This window comes from Macrosteles quadrilineatus, unplaced genomic scaffold (assembly GCF_028750875.1).
Source record: "Macrosteles quadrilineatus isolate MER2022 unplaced genomic scaffold, UCM_ALF_1.0 Scaffold_4__1_contigs__length_99947679, whole genome shotgun sequence".
Taxonomy (NCBI): domain Eukaryota; kingdom Metazoa; phylum Arthropoda; class Insecta; order Hemiptera; family Cicadellidae; genus Macrosteles; species Macrosteles quadrilineatus.
The window spans coordinates 50,371,567-50,396,113 of NW_026542597.1; the positions used below are offsets into that span (position 1 = coordinate 50,371,567).

The 24,547-nt window shown below is 38.3% G+C and overlaps 2 protein-coding genes across 2 annotated transcripts in view; one reads left to right on the forward strand and one right to left on the reverse strand.

Moving 5' to 3' along the window:
- The window catches only part of LOC128991873 (FMRFamide receptor), an 80,094-nt gene that overhangs the window by 16,171 nt on the left and 39,376 nt on the right, over window positions 1–24,547 (reverse strand). The window lies entirely within an intron of this gene.
- LOC128992921 (uncharacterized protein F54H12.2-like) lies at window positions 534–1,856 on the forward strand. The gene has a single exon (XM_054416666.1). The coding sequence runs from the start codon at window positions 534–536 to the stop codon at window positions 1,854–1,856; it is 1,323 nt and encodes a 440-aa protein (XP_054272641.1).

Below are 24,547 nucleotides of genomic sequence, written 5' to 3' on the forward strand. Positions count from 1 at the left end.
GCGACCACTGTCGGCAAGGAGGCGTTACGTTCGGGAGTCGGATTCTTGGGTGACTTGGTGTCCGCCGGTGGTACGCAACATCCCAAGTACGCGGCTGCTGCTCGTCTCAAAGAATTTACCGGCTCGCTGAAACGCAGAGCTGATGACAAAGTAGAACGTGTATTGAGTGGTGGCGGTGGCGCGGTGTATAAGAAAAGACGAATACGTCGCGTCACGCCACAGTCGTTGGCGACACTTCTAAGAGTACGGACGTCCACTGCTACCGCCACTAAACGGAGGAGGAAGAGGAGCATGAGAAAATATTCTACCGCCACCAAGAGACAGCATAAGAAAACGAATAAACGGCGCAGAACTACGACCAAAAGGATTAAAAGAACGAAAACTCGACGTTCTACAACAGGCAGTAAGAGGAGGACGACGCGCAGGAGCAGGTCTAAAAAGATTCGATCTACGAAAAGAACGAGAGCACGAGTAGGATTACCGGCAATAGATATATTCAATTAGACGTGATAAAATTTTTCTACAACAACAACATGTCGTTCATCCATCAGAAATCGTGCGAATGTGTGAAAACCGAATTGGATTTATTCTCGTTACCACCCACTCAGACTAGTATAGAGAACGGTAAGTGGATTCAGTACAAGCCTATCTCGTCTTTGACAGACGATTCGCCTATAGAGTTCGTCATACCGGCTAACGGAGAAGAATACACGGACTTGACGCAAACACTGTTACACGTCGAGGCGACAATAGTGAAAGGCGACGGCACAAAAGTGGAAGAGGCGTTAGTGGAAGAAATTGGTCCGGTAAACAATTGGCTGCACTCACTGTTCAGTCAAGTGGATCTGTTCGTCAATCACAAACTGGTGTCACCGCAAAACAATACGTACGCGTATCGTGCCTATTTGGAAAACCTACTGAACTACGGTGGTAGTGCGAAAAAGTCACATCTCACGACTACGCTGTTCTACGAAGACAAAGCCGACAAAATGGACGATTGCGACATTGCCAATGACGGACTGGTCAAGCGACGAGGATTCGTCAAGAAGAGCACATACGTCGACATGGTGGGCAATTTACATCTGGACTTGTGCAATCAAGACAAGTTCATGTTGAACGGTGTCGAAATGCGATTGCGTCTCGTCAGATCGAGAAACTCGTTTGCCGTCATGTCAAAAACTGCGACGGATTGCAAGGTGCACATTCGAGAGGCGAATCTGTTCGTCCGTCGTTGTAAGATCAATCCCGGCGTGTTGGTGGCGCACAGCAAGACGCTGGAGAGTGGCACGGCCAAGTATCCGATTACACGCGTGGACGTGAAATCCATCACGCTGCCGAGTGGTATCCTGGGCAAGACGTTGGACAGCGTGTTCCTGGGACAGTTGCCGAAACGTATCATCGTAGGACTGGTGGACAACGTGGCGTTCAACGGCGATTTCAAGAAGAACCCGTTCAATTTTCAACATTTCAATTTGAACTATTTCGCTCTTTACATCGACGGTGAACAAGTGCCCTGTAAGGCGTTGACACCGGCCTTCACGGGCGACTCAAAACTGTACGCTCTCGCATATCATACGTTGTTCACCGGCACCGGAATACAGTTCGCCGACAAGGGCAACGAGATCGACAGAACGGAGTATCCGAATGGCTACTGCTTGATGGCGTTCGACTTGACGCCGGACATGTCGGCCGGTGAATCAAGTCACTGGAACCTGGTGCGTAACGGTAATTTACGCATCGAACTGCAATTCAAAGAAGCGTTGGCCGCGTCCGTCAACTGTATAGTGTACGCCGAATTAGACAACGTCATCGAAGTGGATCGACACCGCAACGTGTCCGTGGATTTTAGTGGATAAAAACAACAACAAATAAAACAAAAATACACGAGCATCCGCAGCTCATGCCTACGTCACCGCCACTCAGCTCAGTCTAACATCGACATTCGACCGTGATGGATCGTTGTTACCGTCACGCTCCGTCGCGCCAGCAGACACAAACACCAACACATAATTATAAACAGGAATCTACAGCAGTTGTTTTGGACTTACAATGTTTCAAGGACAACAACAACGAATTCATAGTGAAAGAGGCCAGTGTGGTCGACGTGTCAACAGGTACTTTGTTACTACATCACGTAGCACGTGCGCCGTTCGATCGTGATTCACTGTCCGCAGATAAACTCAGAGAGTCCTACTGGTTGTCCAAACACTGTCACGGACTCGACTGGAATCGTGGTGACGTGCCCTACTACGTGTTGATTGATAAACTGCGCACATGTCTCTCACGTCGCAGCGTCGTCTATGTGAAAGGAGTGGAAAAGAAAGAATATGTAGTCAAGAATTTAATCGTCACCGCGTCGGACGGTATGACTATCGGGCAGATTTTCGCACAAAATAACAAGTACGACAGATGGACCAACGAGATAGCTGCTGCTGCTGCTGCTGCTACCACCTCGACTACGGTTGTGGTGGACTTGAGTGATATGGGTTGTGGATCACTGGCTTCGGTCGGTAATCTACTGTCTGCCAACGTGTTGCGATGCGGTCAACACAAGAGCGTAAAACACCGTTGTTCACTGTCTAACTGCACTCTCTTACGCGGTTGGTTACTGCTTACTTCCGCTGCCACAAAAGAGAACGCACACTGCGGTTTGTCGTCGTGCTACCTTTGTAGTAGACAACAGTTGAGGACTTGCTACAATGACGAAGTTGACAACGGTATATCAACAGCTGCGGCTGCATCATCACCGTCACTGATAACCCAAGCATCGATGACAGTGACGACTACATCGATCAACAGCAGTGGTATCAGCGGTCTCGATACCATTTCCGAAGAAGAAGAAGAAGAGAACGAGGACAACAAATACGAAGAAGGAGACGGCTACGACTACGAAGAATTATAATAATTAAATGATAATGAATACTACCGACATCACAAAATATTTGTCTCAACTACCACGCGAGAAAATAGCGAACACAGGAGTGTACGCGTCAGACCGCCTGCCAACACGTATCGAACCTTCGACGGCCATAGTAGTCAACACAATGCCGCACACGGAAAGCGGGGAACATTGGGTGGCCTTCTACATGGACAGTGAAGCTACGCATATAGAATATTTCGACAGTTTCGGCCGTCAACCGTTTTTGGCCGAATACCAACAGTTTCTCAGACGAAATTCTCGTCGTTACGTCTCGAACAAGTACCAACTCCAACGCCACGACACTTCCGTGTGTGGACACTACTGTCTAACTTACCTGTACTGTCGCATAATGTACGACAAGACAATGAACGATTTTGTACAGCTGTTCAACGGTGACACATCTTCTGTCATCACACCCACCGATGCAGCCAACAACGACTTCCTGGTCCGAAGACTCTTCCATATGCTTTATCACCACTGACCATACCATACACTTACCTGAGTTTTTTTTTTCTTTTCTTTTCTATTTGAATTGTATAGATATCGAATTGAATTTTTGCAAAAAAATATATATTTATAATTATCTAATGTACATTAGAATTAGTAAATTTGGGAAAAATAAAAACACATGTTTATATTGAAAAATATTTGGTTTTGCTTTATTTACCATTATGACTCTATATAAATCAAAACAAGTTAGTGACAATTCACTATATATTTTATTATTATAATAACATTATATAAATAAATATTAAAATAAAACAATTTTTTTTTTATCTAATATCACAGTTAAAATAATTTATTACTTTATTCAATATAAAATCTGAATGAAATTAGTAACTAAAAATTGTTACTAATTGATTCCTAAATAAATTAGAATTTGCTACCTAATAAAATTTAATTCCTAGTATATTTGGTTCCTAATATAATTAACTAGTTGTTGTCCGTCAATTGTCTTTGCCATCACCACCACGACGACGATCCGAGGCTTATGCACCGCAAACACGCGCACTATGTAGATGTTATTGTTGTACTGCTTCAATCTACTTCTTCGATGTCAACGTCGTTATCGCTCGCATCCATTGTCGCTGACGGTGACGATGCAATGTTGCGACGACTGTGGCATCTACTGGAGTTCCCGTTGCTGTCTTCTGGAGCCAAAAGCATTGCCCGGTGCGCTGGAATTTTATAGTGACCCCACGGTAACGTATTGACGCCGTCCTCTTCGATATAACGTTTGTCGTCGTACGGCGCCATCGATCGTTTCGACACCACAACGGAGTATATTATGTGGTGTCGGGACTGAAACCGATCGTTATCCGTGTACAAGACCCGCTGTTCCTGTAGACATCGTCTGTAATCGTCTACAGTCAGGCCTTTGGCCACTACGGCGCGATTCACCCCCTTGGCCCGTTTCACAGGTGGTAAACCGTCGCCGACACCGTCTTCGCTGCTATCGCTCCGCAGGAACATGAAGCAGTACAGTTTCGCCATCAGGCCGATGAATTCACTAATGATCACCCCATTGGCTTCGTCCTTGAATTTCCCCAGGACCCGGGCGTTGGTTGGATCGTAGCAGATATGGTCCCGGGGATAGTTGCTGGTGTCGAAGTCGTCCAGGTGATTCACCATGTCCTCGTAGACGTCTACGGTACGGATTAAATAGATCAGCCCGTCTGTGTCTATGTAGAGAAGTCTGAGCCGATCTATTCCATACCGCTCTTGCAGACGGTAGTGGAATCCGTACATCCACGTCTTACTGTGGTCCAGAATGCACATACCCGCGTACACCGGCTTGTCCAAGATGACGCGGACTTTCTTCATGTGTAGTAGGGCCAAGTCTTTGTTGTACCACGTCCGGTCACTGAAATTAGACTTGGCCACATACTTGGTGTACGTTTTCGGGTTTGTAGCCAATTTTATGTTAATATGTTTTCTTACATTCTGGAGGCTCATACCATAGACAGCGTTGACCATAAGCTTAAATAGTTCCACCTCGAACTTGTTCTTGGCCTGCTGCCTGAGTCTGGTATTCATCGCCACGTACGGTTGTAGCCACTTTCGCTGCTTGAAGCGCAGAACACGATGTATCCGACGCACACGCAATCCGTTGTCCATCGCCTGCTGAAGTGCTCGATAATGGATTACGTATGCGTCTTTATCAAACAGGGTGACCATTAGTTTAGCAGATTTGCCTACGCTGTATGTGCGGAGGACGTCGTCCGCATATGGCAATTGGTCTCGAGGCGCTTTCCGCAGTTCCGGACAGAACGGCAGGTCTCGGTGTTTGTCATGGAGTCGAGGATCTCGTGGATACTCAAAATCCACCTCCAAGACGTAGCCTACATCTCCGTCTGCCGGTATGTCCTCGATGACCAATTCGTCTATTTCCTGACGCGACAGCCACTCGAAATCTTTGTACGGGAGCGACTGCGACATGGCCCATCCGTATAGGTTGTTTGCGTCGTAGTACATAATATAATCTCCATATATGTGGTTGTTGTTATCTACGGCGCTAACGCTAGTCGAAGGTGCGAACCGACCGTCTCGGCTGACGCCATTTTCAATTCGCCTCTTATTGTTGCTACTCCTGCTACCACCTGCTGATGTTGAAGGATTGTTGACGGTGGTAGCGTTGGTGTATTTATTATTGGCGACAGCGTGTCGGGTTGCGCACTGGGTCAAGCCACCCCGGATCCCTTTCTCGAAGAACAGGTACATATCTACGTCCTGTAGGGTATCCAGGGTCACGTCAGTTTTGAAGAGCATCACGTCCCAAGCGTACGACGGTAAGGTCAACCAGTGGGCTGGATCGAGGTCGTAATGTTCCAGACACTGGTCCCGAAAGCCCTCGAAGACGTCCGCCAACAGCAACACGTCTGTTTTCAAATACAAGTCGGCATAGTCTCCGAGGGTTGTGCAATTGAAGTGTGACCATACGCGTCGGGCGTGAGCATAATCTTCTTCTTTTACGTCCTCCTTGCGTAGGCTGTCTCTGAAGGATTCTGGCGGCGGTAACACGTTTTCGTCCAATACCGAGAGTGACGTTACGTACTCGTATGGAAAAACTCCTTTGCGATGTACTAATGCAAAGTCAGCATCGGCAGGAAAAAAGGATTTTGTGATTTTAAGATGTTCTATTGGCATAAGGGAAACTAAATTTGACAAGGCTCGGGACAAAAATCTATAAGAATCTACAAATCTAAGTGTGAGTCGGTTGTGACGATTCGCACCGTCATGTACGAATCGTTTACTGAAGGAGATGTATTTTTCTTCTGTGTTTGCGAGTACGTTTACGTCACCCCCGTCTATGGCCAGCTCTCTTACCACAAAATGAGCATCATAATTGCTCAAATTGTGGAAGTAGCAATGTATCGTGTCTTGCTCCTTGAATTTTAAATTGCAAGACCGATGTGCTGCACCTCGAAACGTGTAGGGGGGTGAGTGTTGGTGATCACGAACTGCTGGATCGTTTCGGCCGTCACCGTCACCGTCGACGAATGGTTTCTTACAGATGTGACATCTGGTGGCGGCACGAAACTCCGCTTCTTGCTGCGCATCTAATTGTGGTTCGGTCCGGCGTGTTTTGTACAAAACATCTCCTATACGCCGGACGTCTTTCTTGATGGATTCCATAAAATGATGCGCAGCGTTCTCACCCCTATAGAGACGAAGTTCCGAAAACGTGTTACCGCGGTCTACTTGATTGGCTCCTAACCTGTGGCTATCACGAACGTAGTAAGCGTACGCGTACGGTCTGTGAACCTTCCTTGTCCTGACATGATCAGAATCCGGTCTATTGTTTTTATGTGGTTTTCCCCCTCGCTGTGTTGCTGGATCTTCATCCGGAGGGGGGACTGTCGGTGGATCTGTGAGAGGTTGTTGGTCGTCTTCTTGATCGTATGGTACGAGCGCACACTCAAAGTCGGCATAAATAGTAAATCTTTGTCGCTGTGTACGCTCGTACCTATCAAACTTAATGTGTTTCTTAGGAGCCAGATCGGTGCGCAACGGCGCATGGTCTAAACAATATTTCTTGTGTTCTGCAAGTCGCTGCTCACCCCGTTTACCGTCAACTGTCGGTGTGTTGTCAAAATGAGCGAAACAGCGCTTGCAAATGAACAATCTACCATGGTGTTGAGTGATCTGGCTCCTGACCAATCTCTCGAAGTTTTTGATGAGTGCATAATGTGTAGTTTCATGATCTGACAGGTACAAGAGGTCGAAATGGTCATCGAGTTCTCGGTCTACTACACGGAGTGGATATACGATGTATTCGTACTTTGATGTTAATTGACCGTCTCTCCGTGTAGTCCGGACCCGATCCAATCCGTACACGTTTACGCTTACTCCAACGTTTCTCTTCTCAAATGTCGGGATTTGCTCCAGCCGTACAGGAAAAGTTAATTGGGAAAAATCTAAATCAATTCGCGCACGGAACTCGGGTGAAAAGTCCGTGGCGTTTAGCTGGTGACGATAGGGATTATGAATAAATTTGGACAAAATGGCGTACATGAAGCATTTTTGATCCCGATCATTCAGCACGTTGATCACGGCCTTTTTAGCAGCGACGCTTTGGGGCAACGGGACGTACGAGCTACCTCCGAGAGGTCGGTAAACATTGACGCGGATCTCCATGTCTACGATCCTCGCGAAGGTCCAGCCCGAGCCCTTCATTTCGCACGCCTCCTTTTCGTCCACCAACTTTTGGAACAAATTACTACACAGTTCATCTATGTCGGTGGACCGGAGAACGGCGACATTCTTTGTCTTAAAGGCGCGTCGACACGTTTGGTCGTGAACGTTCGTGAATTCGCAATCTAGCCACAGGTTGGTCTTGATGGCTGTCACGTGTTCCAATATGCGGTGCATAAGCGTTACAATATCCTCAAACAATTGAGTCAGAAACTCCGGGATAGTAAGCCGAGAAGGCGCTTCGTCACGTAATCTGTACGTTTTTAATCGTCCGCGAAACGCCGTCTCGACTTCTTCAAAATTCTCAGGTGCAATATTCCCCGGAATTTCTGACGGTTCGTCACTACCACTACCACTACCACTACCACTAGGGCTGTAACTACTACTACCTTGGCTGCCACCGCCTCCATGTTGATTGGACGGTCCTGCAGTTGGTGGAGGCGGTGTCGGTGGTGGCGGTGGGGGTGGTGGAGGAGAATCCTCGGTGCCCCATATTTTCACCCTCTTCGACCTACAGTGAAAACGCAAGTGTCTGTTCAAGCTGAACTCTGTTTTGAACTGGCGGCCGCACTCAGGGCACCGAAATCTCTTGAGGGATATCGCTGCCGGACAGTTGGCCTCCATATGTCTTCTGAGGCAAAATCTTCTGCCAAAGGCTCGACCACAGTCCGGACAAACGTATCGCGTCGCTGGGGGCGGTGGTGATGGCTGTGGGGGTGTCGGTTGCTGCTGCTGCTGCTGCTGCTGCTGCTGCTGCTGCCACGGACGCCAGAGTTGATGGGGCTGTGGTGGCGGCGGCGGCTGTTGCTGCTGCTGATGTGGCGGCGGCGGCGGCGGCGGCGACGGCGATGGCACCGATGAAGCGCCGGTGGGAGACGGGGTCGTCAAATCTTAGATAAACAAACAAACAAAATATTTAATTAATATTTGATTTATTTAATAACTCTTTTTGAATCTATAATTGAATCAATAAAACTTTTATTTACAATTGAATCAATAGCATTTTTATTTATTATTCAGTCAATTAGTTTTGATTTAAAATTCAATCCTTTCATTTAAATTTACAATTCAATCAATACATTTTAATTTATTATTCAATTATGTTATTAATTTATTTTTATTTTATTTTATTTTTATATATATATATATATATATATATATATATTTTTTTTACTTTACGTTAATCAAGTTTAATTTATTTTGATTATTTATGTTTAAGATAATTAAGACTTTTTTTCACAAATAGGATATATATATATTAAGTACAAATAATAATTACCGATAATAGAATGGTCGGGTGACGAGTTGTGGTCTACATTGTCGTCGTCGTCGACGTCGTTGACACTGTCTCCTTTGGACAATGGACCAGCCGTTATGTCTGCCTCCTCTCGCATACTGGCAGAACGGCTCTCTGAAATCAAATGATCAGTTTCTTCAATCGATTGTTAATTTATAGTAGCTAATTGTAAAGAACAATCGTTATTGAAATAAATCCAATTATAAAGATATTTTTTTATATATAAACTAAATTGAAAGGAATTGAATGAATTTATTAATAAATAATTTATCTATTTATTTTGGAAGAAATTTTAAATAAATATTTCTTTTTGTAGATAATAAACTGAGTAGAAAAGAATATTTATAAATTGCTTTATAAATAAAATTTATGTTATAAACCGAATAACAATGAATCTTGTATTGAAACATTAGTCTATTAACTAAATTTATCTTTTATTTATTTATTTTTTTTTTTTATATATATAAATCATATCCTTATTACCTCCCCGAACATTATCGACGAGCATCTGACGAGCCCCGTTGGTGTCTTCGTCCTCGTCCTCGCTGAGCCCGGCCCATTCGTCCAGGGTCGACTGGACGCTGACGAGGTGGGTCACCCGAAGATGATCCCGAAGTCCACGCCGGCTCCCGAACGACGCCATGCAGCACCGACATGTGGCTGTCTCTGCTTCTATAGTAAACAATAACAATCCCCAGAATAGTTAATGTCGTATATTTTGAAAGAATATTTAAATAAATATATATTCTTTTGACCTATTTGCAATGAGTTTATTTTTATTTTTTTTTTTTTTGTTAAAATAAATTAAAATTTAATTATGAGCCATTTATAAATAATCTTCTCCTCGTTCAGATGTGAAAGAATAATTCTATCCTGTCAATGTAAAAAAAAAATTCGGTCATTAAAACGAATGAATGCATACGATTAACTTTATTTTATTTATTTTTTTTTATTTTATTAATATACAAACCTTCAGGTTCTAGCTGACTATCAGTAAGCATAGGCACGTCGAGCAGCTCTTCGATCGTCCCCGATGCATTGTCGTCATCGTCGTCAATGACAATGACGTCATCGTCGTCAATCTCCGGCGACTCAAACCGTTGATGGTGAGTCTGCGGCGGAGTTGGTAACGGACCACAGTGCGACGCGTGAGTCACCGCATAGTGCTCTCGAACATCATCATGACAAGAAAACGTCCCGTCACAACATTCACACTCGTATCCACCGGTCTGTAGGTGGACCGACTGATAATGGTGCAGGGCGTGTTCATGACACGAGAATGGTCGATCGCACACGGGACACACGTTCGGACCGAGGTACGTCGACGGTGGTGGTGATTGCACGTCTCCGTTCATCTACAGCAAGACACGCGACAGAAATAATAATTAATTATTCATAAAAAAAAATAAATAATATCTTTGATTATGCCAGTGTAGTCTAAAATTTAAGCTAAACCTGTCCTGAACCAATGTCACATATTCAAAAAATAGAATAGCATTTGAGTAAAAAAAAAAAAATAATAATACCGTATGCAGTATATAGTAACCACTCAGTTCCGGAGGTGTAGGATGACCAGGGGCGGTGGGGATGTGCAGGGGGAGGGGGATGTGCAGGGGGAGGGGGATGTGCAGGGGGAGGGGGATGTGCAGGGGGAGGGGGAGGTGCAGTGGGAGGGGGAGGTGCAGGGGGAGGGGGAGGTGCAGGGGGAGGTGTAGGGGTGAGGGGGAGGTGCAGGGGGAGGTGCAGGGGTGAGGGGGAGACACTTACACGCATGCGCACCCACACGCACGCGCACCCACACAACAAACTATTTTTAAAATTTTTATAAAGTCAAAAGCTTTGTTGCTTCCTATCATTCATAATATAGCATAAATAATCTGTAACTTATTTTTAGCTTTGTTTTAGATAAATAACTATATTTATATTTGCATGTAGAATTTATTGTCTTTCTAAAAACCGTGTTCTTATTAAATTATTCTAATTTTTTTTTTTTTTTTTTTATTTATAACATAAGTGTTATTTATATGATTAAAACTGTTGCAATAGGAAATGTCTACTCACTGTTCTGTTAAAGTTACAAAGAAGGAAAAATGAACTGTTTGCTGCCAGAAACAAGAAAATGAAATGTGTTTTTCATCCCGCGCGTGCTTTGCATGGCGCATGGGATTATGTAATTAATTTAAGAATTGCATGAATGAAATTGATTGAATTGAATTGAAATGAAAAAATTTGAACTTATTTTTAATGTATATGTGTTAGAAATATTGTTCAAAGAAACATAGTAATGTTTAATGTAATTCGATGATTTTGCAATATGATAACGCCTCGTTTTACAGACAGGAGTACTTCTTTTAATAATATAAATTTATCTTTAAAATAAAATGAATTAGCAATATTAAAATATTATTCAAAATAGACTCACAGAAAATTAACATTGACTTTGACTAGACGTTTATGCAATATGATAAAGACATGTATAATAATTACAACGGATTTTAATGGATTTCGTTGCAATAGGAAATGTCTACTCACTGTTCTGTTAAAGTTACAAAGAAGGAAAAATGAACTGTTTGCTGCCAGAAACAAGAAAATGAAATGTGTTTTTCATCCCGCGCGTGCTTTGCATGGCACATGGGATTATGTAATTAATTTAAGAATTGCATGAATGAAATTGATTGAATTGAATTGAATTGAAAAAATTTGAACTTATTTTTAATGTATATGTGTTAGAAATATTGTTCAAAGAAACATAGTAATGTTTAATGTGATTCGATGATTTTGCAATATGATAACGCCTCGTATTACAGACAGGAGTACTTCTTTTAATAATATAAATTTATCTTTAAAATGAAATAGTAATATTAAAATATTATTCAAAATAGACTCACAGAAAATTAACATTGACTTTGACTAGACGTTTATGCAATATGATAAAGACATGTATAATAATTACAACTGATTTTAATGGATTTCAATTTGTTTAAAGTACAATAATATTAAAATATTTTTTTTTTCATGAGATAGACTCTTAAAAAAATAAACACTGCCTTTGACTTGATGATTACACAATATGCCAAAGACAGTTATTATAATTGTTAAATCTCCTAAAATGTGTAGTAATACTATTATACACTTATTATGTATTAATATTAACTCTAGTACTTACGATTTAATCCAAACAAACACTTGCACAACACTGTTCACTAATTTCCGTTGAGCGTGGTAGCTAAGAAACTAACAACTGCACACAGCGAACTCCAAACCCTAACTGAAGCTCTTGTGGCAAAAGGCAGAGACACGACGCACGGAGGGTGGAACCTTCCACGAAGATCCAGTGGTAAACAACACTTGTTCCTTTGTCGGTGTCAATCGACGGAACGTTCTAGAAGGTTTCCTTTGTTAGTGAACTAAACAAAGCTTTTTAGATACTTGTCAAGATTTGCTCACCTTCGTCAAATGTAATGGTCTTACTAAGAGCCTTTAGAAACTCAAATAATGGATCCGTCAATCACTCGTTAAGTGGATTTCTTTGTCTGTGCCAATAGGCAGAGACACGACGCACGGAGGGTGGAAACTCCACGAAGATCCAGTGGTAAACAACAGGTGTTCCTTTGTCGTCGACAATCAAAGGAACGTTCTCGAAAGGATCCTTTGTTAGTGAACTAAACAAAGCTTTTTAGATGCTTGTCAAGATTTGCTCACCTTCGTCAAATGTAATGGTCTTACTAATGGATCTGTCAATCACCTGTTAAGTGGATTTCTTTGTATCCTAGGATCAAGGGGAGTGCCGCTGATAATTGCTTTCCGTTGTATTGAAAAATCAAAGGGATAGCCGACTACACCTCTCTCCGTTGGAGGTCTAGCACATCCCAGGATGTGCCAGTGTATCGAAACATCAAAGAGAGCGCCACCGATAATTGCTTTCCATTGTATCGAAGCTTCAAAGGGATAGCCACCAGCACTTCGCTCCGTGGGTGGTCTGGCACATCCGGAGGTGCAGGATGACTAAGGGGGATGTGCAGGGTGAGGGGGATGTGCAGGGTGAGGGGGATGTGCAGGGGGATGTGCAGGGGGAGGGGGAGGTGCAGTGGCGTGGGGAGGTGCATGGCGGGGGAGGTGCAGGGGGGAGGGGGATGTGCAGTGGGAGGGGGATGTGCAGGGGGAGGGGGAGGTGCAGTGGGAGGGGGAGGTGCAGGGGGAGGTGCAGGGGGAGGTGCAGGGGGGAGGGGGGGGGGAGGTGCCACCGTGGGTGGTCTGGCACATCAGTGCACATCAATTGCACATCGCGCAAAGCACCCATAACAATACTACTAATAATATACAAAAACAATTTTACATTCGCAATCTGTGTGATTCTCTAGTAAAACGAGTTGGTCAAGCAGTAGAGTAGATGACATTGGTCCCAATGCCTCATGTTCCTTAACCACTAACCACAAATGGGTTATGCAATGTACGCAGGTGATTAATCCATTATGCCGTAGGTGAATAGTGAGAAAAACGTATCCAAGGTTGTGTCTAGCACGTAGCACATGGCAAAGGTATGATTTCCTAACCGCAAATACTTAACCTTATCGTAATACTCGATATCCCCCTTAAAAAACCTTACTTCACACAAATTATGTATAAGATAAGAAAACAATTTATTTAAAAAATACCCGATACAATTTTTGGCTTTAAAAACATTATGTTCCAAACGCAAACTGTTTACAAAAGACATTGAACACAAAAACTTGATGCGTAGCGTTGATACGCCCACCCACATGGACGTTATATTTGTAACAGATGACCACATAAAATATCTGGGAGGAACGTTAAATCTTGCGTCTAACCTACGTTCTGTTGTCTTCTTGTAGTCATTCAAAATGAGTTATTGGTGGTATAATGTTACTTAAAGAAAGTGGTTGCATAAACAAAATTTACACACTAGCTCATGATAAGTCTTCTTATATCATTAACAAGTATGAGGAAATATGATCTATGTATTTGTAAAGAGGCTGAATACAGACTTATCTGTTCTGCTATCGTCCAATTAACACGATTTGAAAGCTTTCAACAAGTTTAATGAAAACGTATTAACTGTTCCTATTTTTTTATCTATTCATTCAATTATATTATAAAATATTTCTTTGTAAATTTAAGTAATTTAATATTGCTTTAAACCTACATACGTCTCATTATTACCTTTTATTTTTATTTCTTTATTTGTGTGTTTTCTGTATCGCTAAGAGTAAGATATTCTGGTAAACAAGCCAAAGGTTTGAGACACATTTACCAAGATCAAATCCATTCTGCCTACCATTGAACATGGCAAGTCGCCAAATCTCACTCAGAAACTTTCTAGCTCATCTCTATAATATCATGTGATCCAAGATGTCTACTAAACAAGACCATGCAACAAATAGCATTTCATTCACCCTATTGGAATAACATATGCAAACATACTAATCAACTTTTTTCTGTACTAAAATCATAAAAACTCTTTGTTGAGAAACAACATATTCATTAGTTGTTTTATAATCGTAATCCTAAGAAAACGTAAAACGGTTCAGAAAAATACGAAATAGCCAATTTAATCAACATTTCTAAATAACTCAAATTACTGAACTAATCATTTTAGCTTGTGAGTTATCCAATACATTTCTTTGAAAAACAATGTCTGGTCAGCTTTAAAGGATCAACTCCTCGAGTCACGTTACATTAGGTGATGAAATTGGTTTCCAATTCCACTAATTCCACTTACATGATACGGTTATGTGTTGGTTAATGCTATTTAATACAAATTTTCATCTTATATTTGCACATGGCTAAAATTATAGGCTAATTGCATCCTAATGGTGTGGAGAAAAGTGTCATTATTTCATAACAAATTATTTTAAATTATAATAAATTATTTTGTAGGTTGAATTACCCTAACAAGCTTCAATAGTTCATTACTCTATATATGGTCCATTTCTAATATTATGAAAAAGACAAATACAAGTGATGGCTATACGTGTTTTTTTTTTTTTTTTTTTTTTTTTTTTTTTTATGGTTAATACAACTTTATTAATTTTTTTACATTCCCTTACAATTCTCGTTAGACGTAGGATCTTACTTTAATCTTTTAACACAATCAACTCCAATGTTTAAAATCAATTATCACTAGTCAAAGGAAGAAAAGCTTATACTATTCGTGCATTTAAAATATGGTATAATTAATCTAATGGTTATGGGATCACATGTAATGTAACATAAGCTTTTTTTGTCTATTGATAATGTAAATTCTTACCTTAGCAATCCCTATTGTGTTATCCGATATTAATTTCGGACCCGTAGGTCCATTTTCAGTTGGTAGTCTAGGGAGACCAAATACTTATAATAGTATCTGTTTAGTTTTTATTAATTAGTTTTAAATAAAGGAGACATTTTTTAGTAACAGTAAAAGTTTCTATTCTCAAAAACATAACAACAACTTATTTGTAAACAGATGTAAGTCAAACCTGAAGAATCATATGTTATTTTAAAAGCATAGAATAATAAATATCTAAACATCTTCCCCTTTGACAAATTCAAATTTTCTTTTTCTGATGAAAAATGAGTTTCTTCTGAATTGTTTTCCATTTTTATTTTGCACTAATTATGATCTTGGAGTTTCACCAACTTTTACTATTATAGCTGGCTCCCAGTTCTTGGTCCGAACATCTTGTACATAAATGGGATCCTTTTCATTATATACTCTTTCTTGTTTTGTCATCTTATCATAATAAGATTTTTGATTGATTCTTCTTGTCTGCATTTGATCTGCTACATCTTGATGAATTATCTTTGGCTCTAATCTGTGATTTGGAAGAGGTAATTTTGATCTTAATACCCTCCCCATTAGTAACTGAGCTGGAGAATAATCAAGTCCTGCAACAACACTGTTTCTGTAGTTGAGTAGGCTCAAACTTAGATCTGATCCTGATTCTGAGGACGTTTTTATAAGTTTTTTAGCAATACCTACAGCTTTTTCTGCTAAGCCATTGGCTTGAGGATAGTTAGGACTTGTAGTTTGTATTTTAAAATTCCACTCCTTTGCGAACTCTCTTAGTTCGTAAGAAACAAAAGGCATGTTGTCAGCTATCATAATCTGTGGAATCCCAAATCTTCCAAATATTTGGACTAATGCATTCTTCATGGATGAACTGTTTTTACTATTCATTTTGACCACCTCTAACCATCTAGAGTAGAAGTCAACAAGTATCAAGTATATCTTCCCAGCACATTCAGCAATGTCTGCGGAAACTTTCAAGAATGGAACATTAGGTATTTCGTGGCAAATGAGTGAATCTTTGATGTTTGATCTTCTATATTTCTGACAAATATTACATCTGTCAACAATGTTCTTCAAAACTGCTCTTACTCCGGGCCAGTAATAGAAATTTGAGACAGTTGAATTCATTTTCCTTTCCCCAAGATGGGTCTCATGCAGTCGGTTGATAATTATGGGTCTCAGTTTCTTCGGAATTATTATACGGTTTTTGAAATACAGTAAGCCATCATTCAACTCAATGTCAGATCTGATATTAAAATAATGTGCCAGATCTCCACCACAAGGCAATGATGTAGGCCATCCGTTTACATAATAGTTCACAACTTGTCCCAAAACGTCATCACTTGCAGTTTCTTTTTTGAACTCTTCAAGGCGTTCATCTGAAAAATTTACAATTCCTGTTTCGGTTACACAGTGTACCATATCTAGCATGGTGAGGTCAACTGGCTCATTTGATCCAGTTATAGCTGATAGCTATATAGCTGATTTCTTGTCACGATGTGGCGTAAAAACAAATGAGCCAGTTGACCTCACCATGCTAGATATGGTACACTTTCCAGATACATGTACTTTCCAGCCAAGTACTGTATTTTGAAATTGTAGGGCAATAACTTTAGCCTAAGTCTTTTTAATCAGATTTTAATATGATCAGATTGAATGGTGATGTCTTCATGTCCGTATACATAAGCGTGTAGTTTTGAACAGGAGAAATATACTGCTAGCAATTCCTTCTCAACTTGGGCATAACCGACCTCAGCTGAGTTAAGAGACCTAGACGCCATGTAAACAGGTTTGTTGTTTTGTAGCAAACAGCACCCAAGAGCATCTTGAGACGCATCACACTGTATGGTTATAGGAGCTGTCATATCAAAGGGAGCAATAATATGGTCACTAGAGATTAGTTGTTTAATATTATCGATAGCTCTTGAGTGTAGAACAGTCCACTGCCAATGAACATTCTTCTTTAAGAGCTCCCTAAGTGGCGAAGTTATTTGTGATAAATTAGGGATGAAAGATCGAAGGAAGTTTACCATACCCAATGAACTTTGCAGTTCTTTCTTATTAGAAGGGTTCTTTAGAGCTTTTATAACTTCAACTTTCTCTGGATCGGGACGCATACCATTTTTGCTAAAAATAACACCTAAATATTTAATTTCAGGTAGACAGTATTGGAACTTGTTTATATTGAATTTAATATTCAGACTTCTGGCCCGCTCTAGGACTTTCTTGAGTATTTCATCATTTTCTTCTTTAGAGTTAGAAGCTATGCATAAATCATCAAAGTAGACCGTTACTCCTGGAATATCCTAAAAATATCTTGCTACACACTTATGAAATAGTTCAGGCAAATTACTTAAACCAAATGGGCAACGTAAAAATCTATAAGTTCCATATATTGTGCTGAAGTTACAAAGTTGACTAGATTTTTCGTCTAGTTTGATGTGATAGAAGCCATCTTTTATATCTAAGATGCTATAAAATTGTTTATTACCCAATTTTGGAAATATCTCATCAATAGTGGGAATCGTGTATCTCTCTCTAACGATGTACTTATTCAAATTTTGTGGGTCAATGCATATTCTCAATGAGCCATCAGGTTTTTCAACTATCACTACATTTGACACCCATTCTACAGGCTCATTGACTTGTTCAATTATACCTCTATTTATGAGATCATCAAGCTTGTCTATAAATTTTTTGGTGATTTTCAATGGGATACGCCAAGCTGATTTGGCTTGAGGTACCGCATTATTTGTCAACTTAATAGAACATTGGTCAGGAAAACAGCCCAAACCACTAAATACATCTTTGTAAACATCACATAAGTTTTGTTTGCCATTACAAGCACTCGTATTCAAGTTTACTTTACCTAGGTCATCGATTCTTTGTATCAACCCTAATCTAGTGCATGCTTCAAGCCCTAAGATAGGTGTGGAACTGCCTTTTAATACAATACAATCCATTATATCTAATTTCTCATTTATTTCTACTTGAACAGTAATCTCTCCCAAAGGCATTATCTTAAAGCCACCATATGCTTCTAGTCGTACCTTACTTTTTCTTAGTTTATATGATAAGCCAGAGTTCTTAATGATATCATAAGGTATTACATTTACCTCAGCACCCGTATCAAGTTTGAAATTGACACGTAAGGTATTGTCTATCAGTAAGTTTTTGAACCATACCTTTTGTTTGACGGCGTTTACCAAGTGTACAGAGTCAATCAAATCAGCCTCGTTTTCTTCAGCCTCTTGTTGATTTTCATCAATATTATACAAAGGTTGAGGTTTGTCTTTGTTCTGCCTTGTTGCTGGAGCACGTTTCTTCAAACAGACGTTGCTGAAATGGTTTGGCTTCTTGCACCAATTACAAAATTTGCCTAACGCAGGACAGGTCTGGTTATAGTCGTGATTCCTTCCACATTTCTTACATTGGTGTTCGGAAATGTTATATGATTTTGGCTTTATCTGGTCAGTACTGAAAAAAGGAACCCGGTCGCTTTCTTTGTTTATAATCTTCAGATTATTTTCAGCAAGCTCAATACTCTTGCAATATTCAATAATTTTGTCTATTGATGCATCATCCCTTAACAAACGTGCCTGGGTTTCTCTGGAAAAAATTCCAAGTGCTATCAGTGCTTTCATTAGTTTAGACTCTTGATCTTTGAAATCACAAATCTTTGCACGATGCCTTAAGTTAGCTAGAAACTTGTCAAATGATTCTCCTTCAGATTGTCTGCATGTGATAGATTTGAAAACATCCATAATTTCATTCTTTTTTGGCAAACAATAATTTCCCAGAACATCCATGATGGATTCTATACTTTCATCAGTGACATCTGTGACTAAAGAATTGTACAGCTGTAAAGCTTCTTTACCTATCAAATTCTTCAATCGTGCCACTTTTACAGGATTGGGTTTCTTCATTGTCTCTGTGGCTATAAAGTAGTTTTCAACGTCTTCCTTGAACTGCTTGAAGCTGCTGGCATATTGCCTATTAATGATAACTTATCTTCCATTTTTGAGCAGTCACAAACAAAATATAAATACACTCAAATGCACGACTGCGCCATGTTTAGTTTTTATTAATTAGTTTTAAATAAAGGAGACATTTTTTAGTAACAGTAAAAGTTTCTATTCTCAAAAACATAACAACAACTTATTTGTAAACAGATGTAAGTCAAACCTGAAGAATCATATGTTATTTTAAAAGCATAGAATATTAAATATCTAAACAGTATCCACCCGATGGTTTTCATAAAAAGTGTGTTGACATTTAACACAATACAAATTACAGTTGACATGAATATACAAACAATATATACAAAGATTAGGGGTAAAAACCATGGTTTTAAAAAAGTGGGATGGATTCACTTTAGTCAGGGAACACGTTGCCAGCAGATCTGTCATTTGAAGATGGACCTACGGGTCCGAAATAAAATCGGATAACCACAGTCAGGATTGCTTAGGTAAGAATTTACATTATCAATTTATTATATATAAGCAATCCAGAGGTAAAAATGATTGATGACTTTTTTTAGTATATGTTTAAAAAGGGATTTAGTTTTGTGACCTAATTTGTAATTAAACGCTGAGAATTAATGGATAAGATTCTAATGTGTTTTCGCAAACCATTATCAATGAAATTTTTTTATAATCTGAAGCATAATTAAATTGGATAAGCATAATTAAACACTCGGTGTAAAAATATAACATATTAAGAAAAATGGCAATTTATTAGCAGTCCGCTATCTCGTTAGCGTAGCGTTATTAGCATAAAACTCTGACAGAGATTTGCATTTCGTAATTAACTATTTTTGCTGATGTAACTGTATTCATTAATCAAATAATTTTAAAATCCAACCTACTGCAAACTATTGTATTTCAGAGGTGTATTATCTGTCTAATAATTCCAATCCTGGACTAACTAATTTATTAAAAATTTCAACCAATCTGAAAGTTTCCGTAGCGAACGGGTAGTACGGGTATTCCGCTAGTAATTGTATAAAGTTTAAATATTATAATGAAGTCTTAAGACAAAAAATCCGTACGCATCAGGATTAACTATTGACTGTAATACCGAATTTTTTTACTATTTTCATCAGATTCATCGTCATATTGTTTTTCCCATCCCCAGGTTGGTGGATTATAATTTTTCAAGATAAATAAAGAACATTACAATCACTTTATCCTTGCAAAAAAATCGTCCACCTTACTCAGCCGTTGATTATAATTTAAAAAAATAGAATGGAATAAGCCTTTTCTTCCCTACTTTTCAACCAAATCTGCAAAGAATTATTTTGCTCGTTTCTCAATATTTTACTGTGTTGACGTTCTGAAATTTTCTTTTGTCCTTTGTCATCTGAGATTAGATTTGAACATTGTCCAATAATAGTTTTTCCAGAGGAAAACTGAACAAAAAATCTGGCGTAGTTTTTTTTTTTATAAACATAAACGCGAAATGAACTTATAAAGGTATTTTTTTTTATATGTAAAACTCTGTAAAATACACATACAAATTACAATAGGTGAGTAAAAAAAAAACATCAAGCAAGTTCGAACATTTGAGACAACTTAGCCCTAAACAATTGTATTTCAACGGCACAGGTGTTTAAAAAATGCAGTAAAGTTCCCTTTACGAACATTTTAGAGAATTTAAAAACATATAAAATATTTATTCGACAGAGTTTAACATTTTTACATCAGAGCTACAACAAATCTTTATCAGCTGACGTACATCCTCGCCCAAGGTCAATGTCACCAACTGAACAATGTATATTTCTGTCGTGTCCGAAATAAAACCTGTGTCGGTTTGTCCCGTGTATTAGCTAAACTAAAATTCATTCTATTTCAAGAATATATTAACATTCTACATTAAGGAATATATTTAATTAATACTTGAGTAGAAAAAAGCAAAAAGTATATTTCGCATTTTAATTTTGAACGAGAGGTCGTCCAGTGGTCGAAACTCGACCAAAAATATGTAATGTAAACTTACTCACTTCTCTATTTTCACCCCACACTGTAAATAAAACATGTGATTGGAGTTTCTTCCATTTGTTTTGATTTTCTGTTTATATTTCGTTGTTATTTCGTCACCAGCATGGCAACGCATAAGATCCATGTTAATTTTTTCAAATTTTTAAACTAATTTTTTGTGCTTATCTTTGAGCCTATTTAAATTTATAAAGGGATTCTGCACACCTACAGGAAAATAGCTTTCTAACGGTATGCGTAGATTTACCCCACGATGCACACGAGCTGAGAAAAAAGGTTTTAAAGAAACATGCTTGCCTATTAATATATAGATAGATTCTAGTTTAAGCCTATTTAAAATGCATGACGACTAAAAGCTGGGAAAGGTCAAAAGAGGCTTTTATACTAAATCAGCTTACTCAAATCTCTTTTACCAAGTTTGCTTACCACCCACAACCAGGTTATATCAATACAAACACATTTATTCTATAAAATCCACTTCATAGTTTATGTCAAGAAACTTATAGAAAGACTAACCAACACTTATAAATTGGTGTGCTCTACGATTGTAAACAAAACATTTCTCGGAACAAGTTATCTGCTCCCTAAACGGAGACGATGTAAGCTGATGTTTATTTTACGCCTTGTAAGAGTTTGCCCATATCCCGTCATTTTATTACTCTTCGTACGCGTAAAGATGTAATGGATGTTTCCTTTTATTTTCTTAGAACTTAAACTAAAATCAATAAAGTAGCAAAGTTCTTATATGGCCAAATTATGCAACCTATATTATATTTAGAAATAAATATTTATAAACAATTGTATACTGCATACAGTTCTAAAGCTACTACATTAAAATAGTTCATTTGTTTAGGCATCACGCTTACGTTTTAGCTTAACGTAAAAGCTTAACTAAATTTTAAGCAAAGTTATTTTTAATGATTAAAATATTTGAAGGAAAAAAACACCGTGGGTAAAGGAAACAGTAGTTGTACAGTATTACCGTATAAAATAATTGCTGTAAAATAAAACACATAACATGAAAATAAACTTTTATTGGGTGTATTTTACTTTGGTATTATACTATACTTCTATTCAATTAATTAATCACTTTATAAGCCAATCAATTTCCAGTATCAGCTTCTAAAAGATGATGAATTGAAAGTAATTTAGCTTTGCGTTATTGATATCGAAATAATTACGGCAAGCTTTAACAAATATGGTTCTACGTATTTGAATTCTTTTTCGCTGTCACATAAAATATAACACATCTGTGAATGAAATATAATACGCAATAAATCATTTTAGAAGTTTGTTTACAAACTCGGTAATTTAGAGAGCACACTTTTACGTTTTCTTCTATTAAATATGGGGTTCTAAAACGTTATGAAATAATACTGTTTCTAAACTAAGCTTCATTTATTGATTTTGCCATAGAATAACACAATTTAAATATAAGGATGCTGGCCAAGGAGAATAGTTTAGTTTTGGTGGTAAAAAGGTAATTCCAACATTGGCACCTTTTATTTAAGCTACATTGAGACCAACCCTTTATTAAAATAAAATCTCTATAGTAGAAACGGTTGATGAGATTTAATCACACAAGCTACAATAATTGCATGGAACTTCCTAAGACGTAAGGCTAGACGTGTAGTCAAAGCCTTTGACCACAGTAGCAGTAATTTAAATACACAACTACATACATTATCATTTTTTAATTCGTGATTATCAAATGACCACTAGAAATTATTTAATATTTAAATTCAACTGTATAAAAAAAATAAATATTCAAAGGATTTTATGCAATCGATTAAGGTTTTCGGTAAATGCTATAGTCTATAAATATCCGCTTGTCATTTTATGATTTATAATTGATTATTCGTACCTACATTTATTCCTACTGGAACTTATTTAATGTTAGTTTACGCAACGATGCGCAAAGATAGTGTTAATGACACGAGTAGAAAATTCTTCGAAACTTCTACGAGTGTCGTTAACACTATTTACGCGATTTGGGTACACAACTTTACCTACGACAGTGTTTTATTTACTAAAATCGCTCATAGCTTTTAAGAGAATTAATGTTTTCGTTTATAACCTCTCATTGCCACAACAAACAACCAACACTGTGTTCTCTCTGATGCCACAAAACATTATACCAAACACTAATTGCACCATTCAACAATTGAATTGGCCTGAACAGCTGAAGTTAGAATCATTACAATTTTACTTCTTCTCCCTCAATCTTCGAACCTCATTGGTCCGTTACTTGTGTTGTTATGTGTAAAACATGAAAGTAGTAAGTCATGAAAGTAAACAATGCACTTATGAGAAAATTCTCAATTCTAATAACTGAACTGAAACGGCTACTTTAAAAACGGTCTACGACTATACGCAGGTTAAAATATTTCCGTAACTTCGTAGTTAAATCTCACAGCGTATTTACGTGTCTTCAAATCTAAGAATGTATCCATTTTAAGGACTAGTCAACCCATACACGTTTACTTAATTTCATGTATGTTTGTTAAACGCACTAATGTACAGAAAAAGTATGATCAGCAGAAAGAAGCCTAACCTTTGGATAGTCCACTAACAACTATTTCCTATGGTTGGCATGTATGATGTTTATTTTGTTGTTAAAATATCAAGAAGATATGCTATATCTAGAAAGAAATGTATGCATAACTCTAACCAAGTTAAATGCCATCTTTCCAGCATAATTTAAACTTCATTATTTTTCCTAATTATATTTCAATATCGGCTCATAACACAGTTTCTTTGCATGTTTCATCAAATTTTAATTAAAACTAATAAGGTTTAAAATTAGCTTTAGCGATCAACTTTCATTGATAAATATCGATGGCTATAAAATAGCAAAGTGCAGTTTGATTAAAACAAATAAAGCGTCAGCGTACATCCACAACTTTATACCTAGAACATTGACGAGTTGTTTACTTTATAAGCCAATGTTGCTTTGGTTTATTGTACAATATAAGCTTGGGCATCAGCTATGGTTGATACAACACGATAACTAACTTTACATGTTAAACAACTCGCCTCATTATACTTCCAAAGTGATAATACCTCTACTAGCCATAACAATGTTTCAACGATGGAGAGAGTGTTTTCAATTTTAAAAACGTAATATAGAAATAAAATTATGGAAAGGCACATTAAATGTTTTATTGAAATATGTTAAATTATTACATTATAATTGTTAACAAATCATTTGTGCTTTCTGAAAAATAGTCAAAGATGAAATAGTCAAGGACGACGTTGTAATAAATGAAACAGTTTGATATGTTTTTTTTATATAATAGATATAATTTTATAATTATATATTTCCTTTTTATAATGAAAGGATTATA

Bases quoted from the DNA above. Each gene is read 5' to 3' on its own strand.
- LOC128992921 (XM_054416666.1), top strand. From the start codon at position 534: ATGTCGTTCATCCATCAGAAATCGTGCGAATGTGTGAAAACCGAATTG.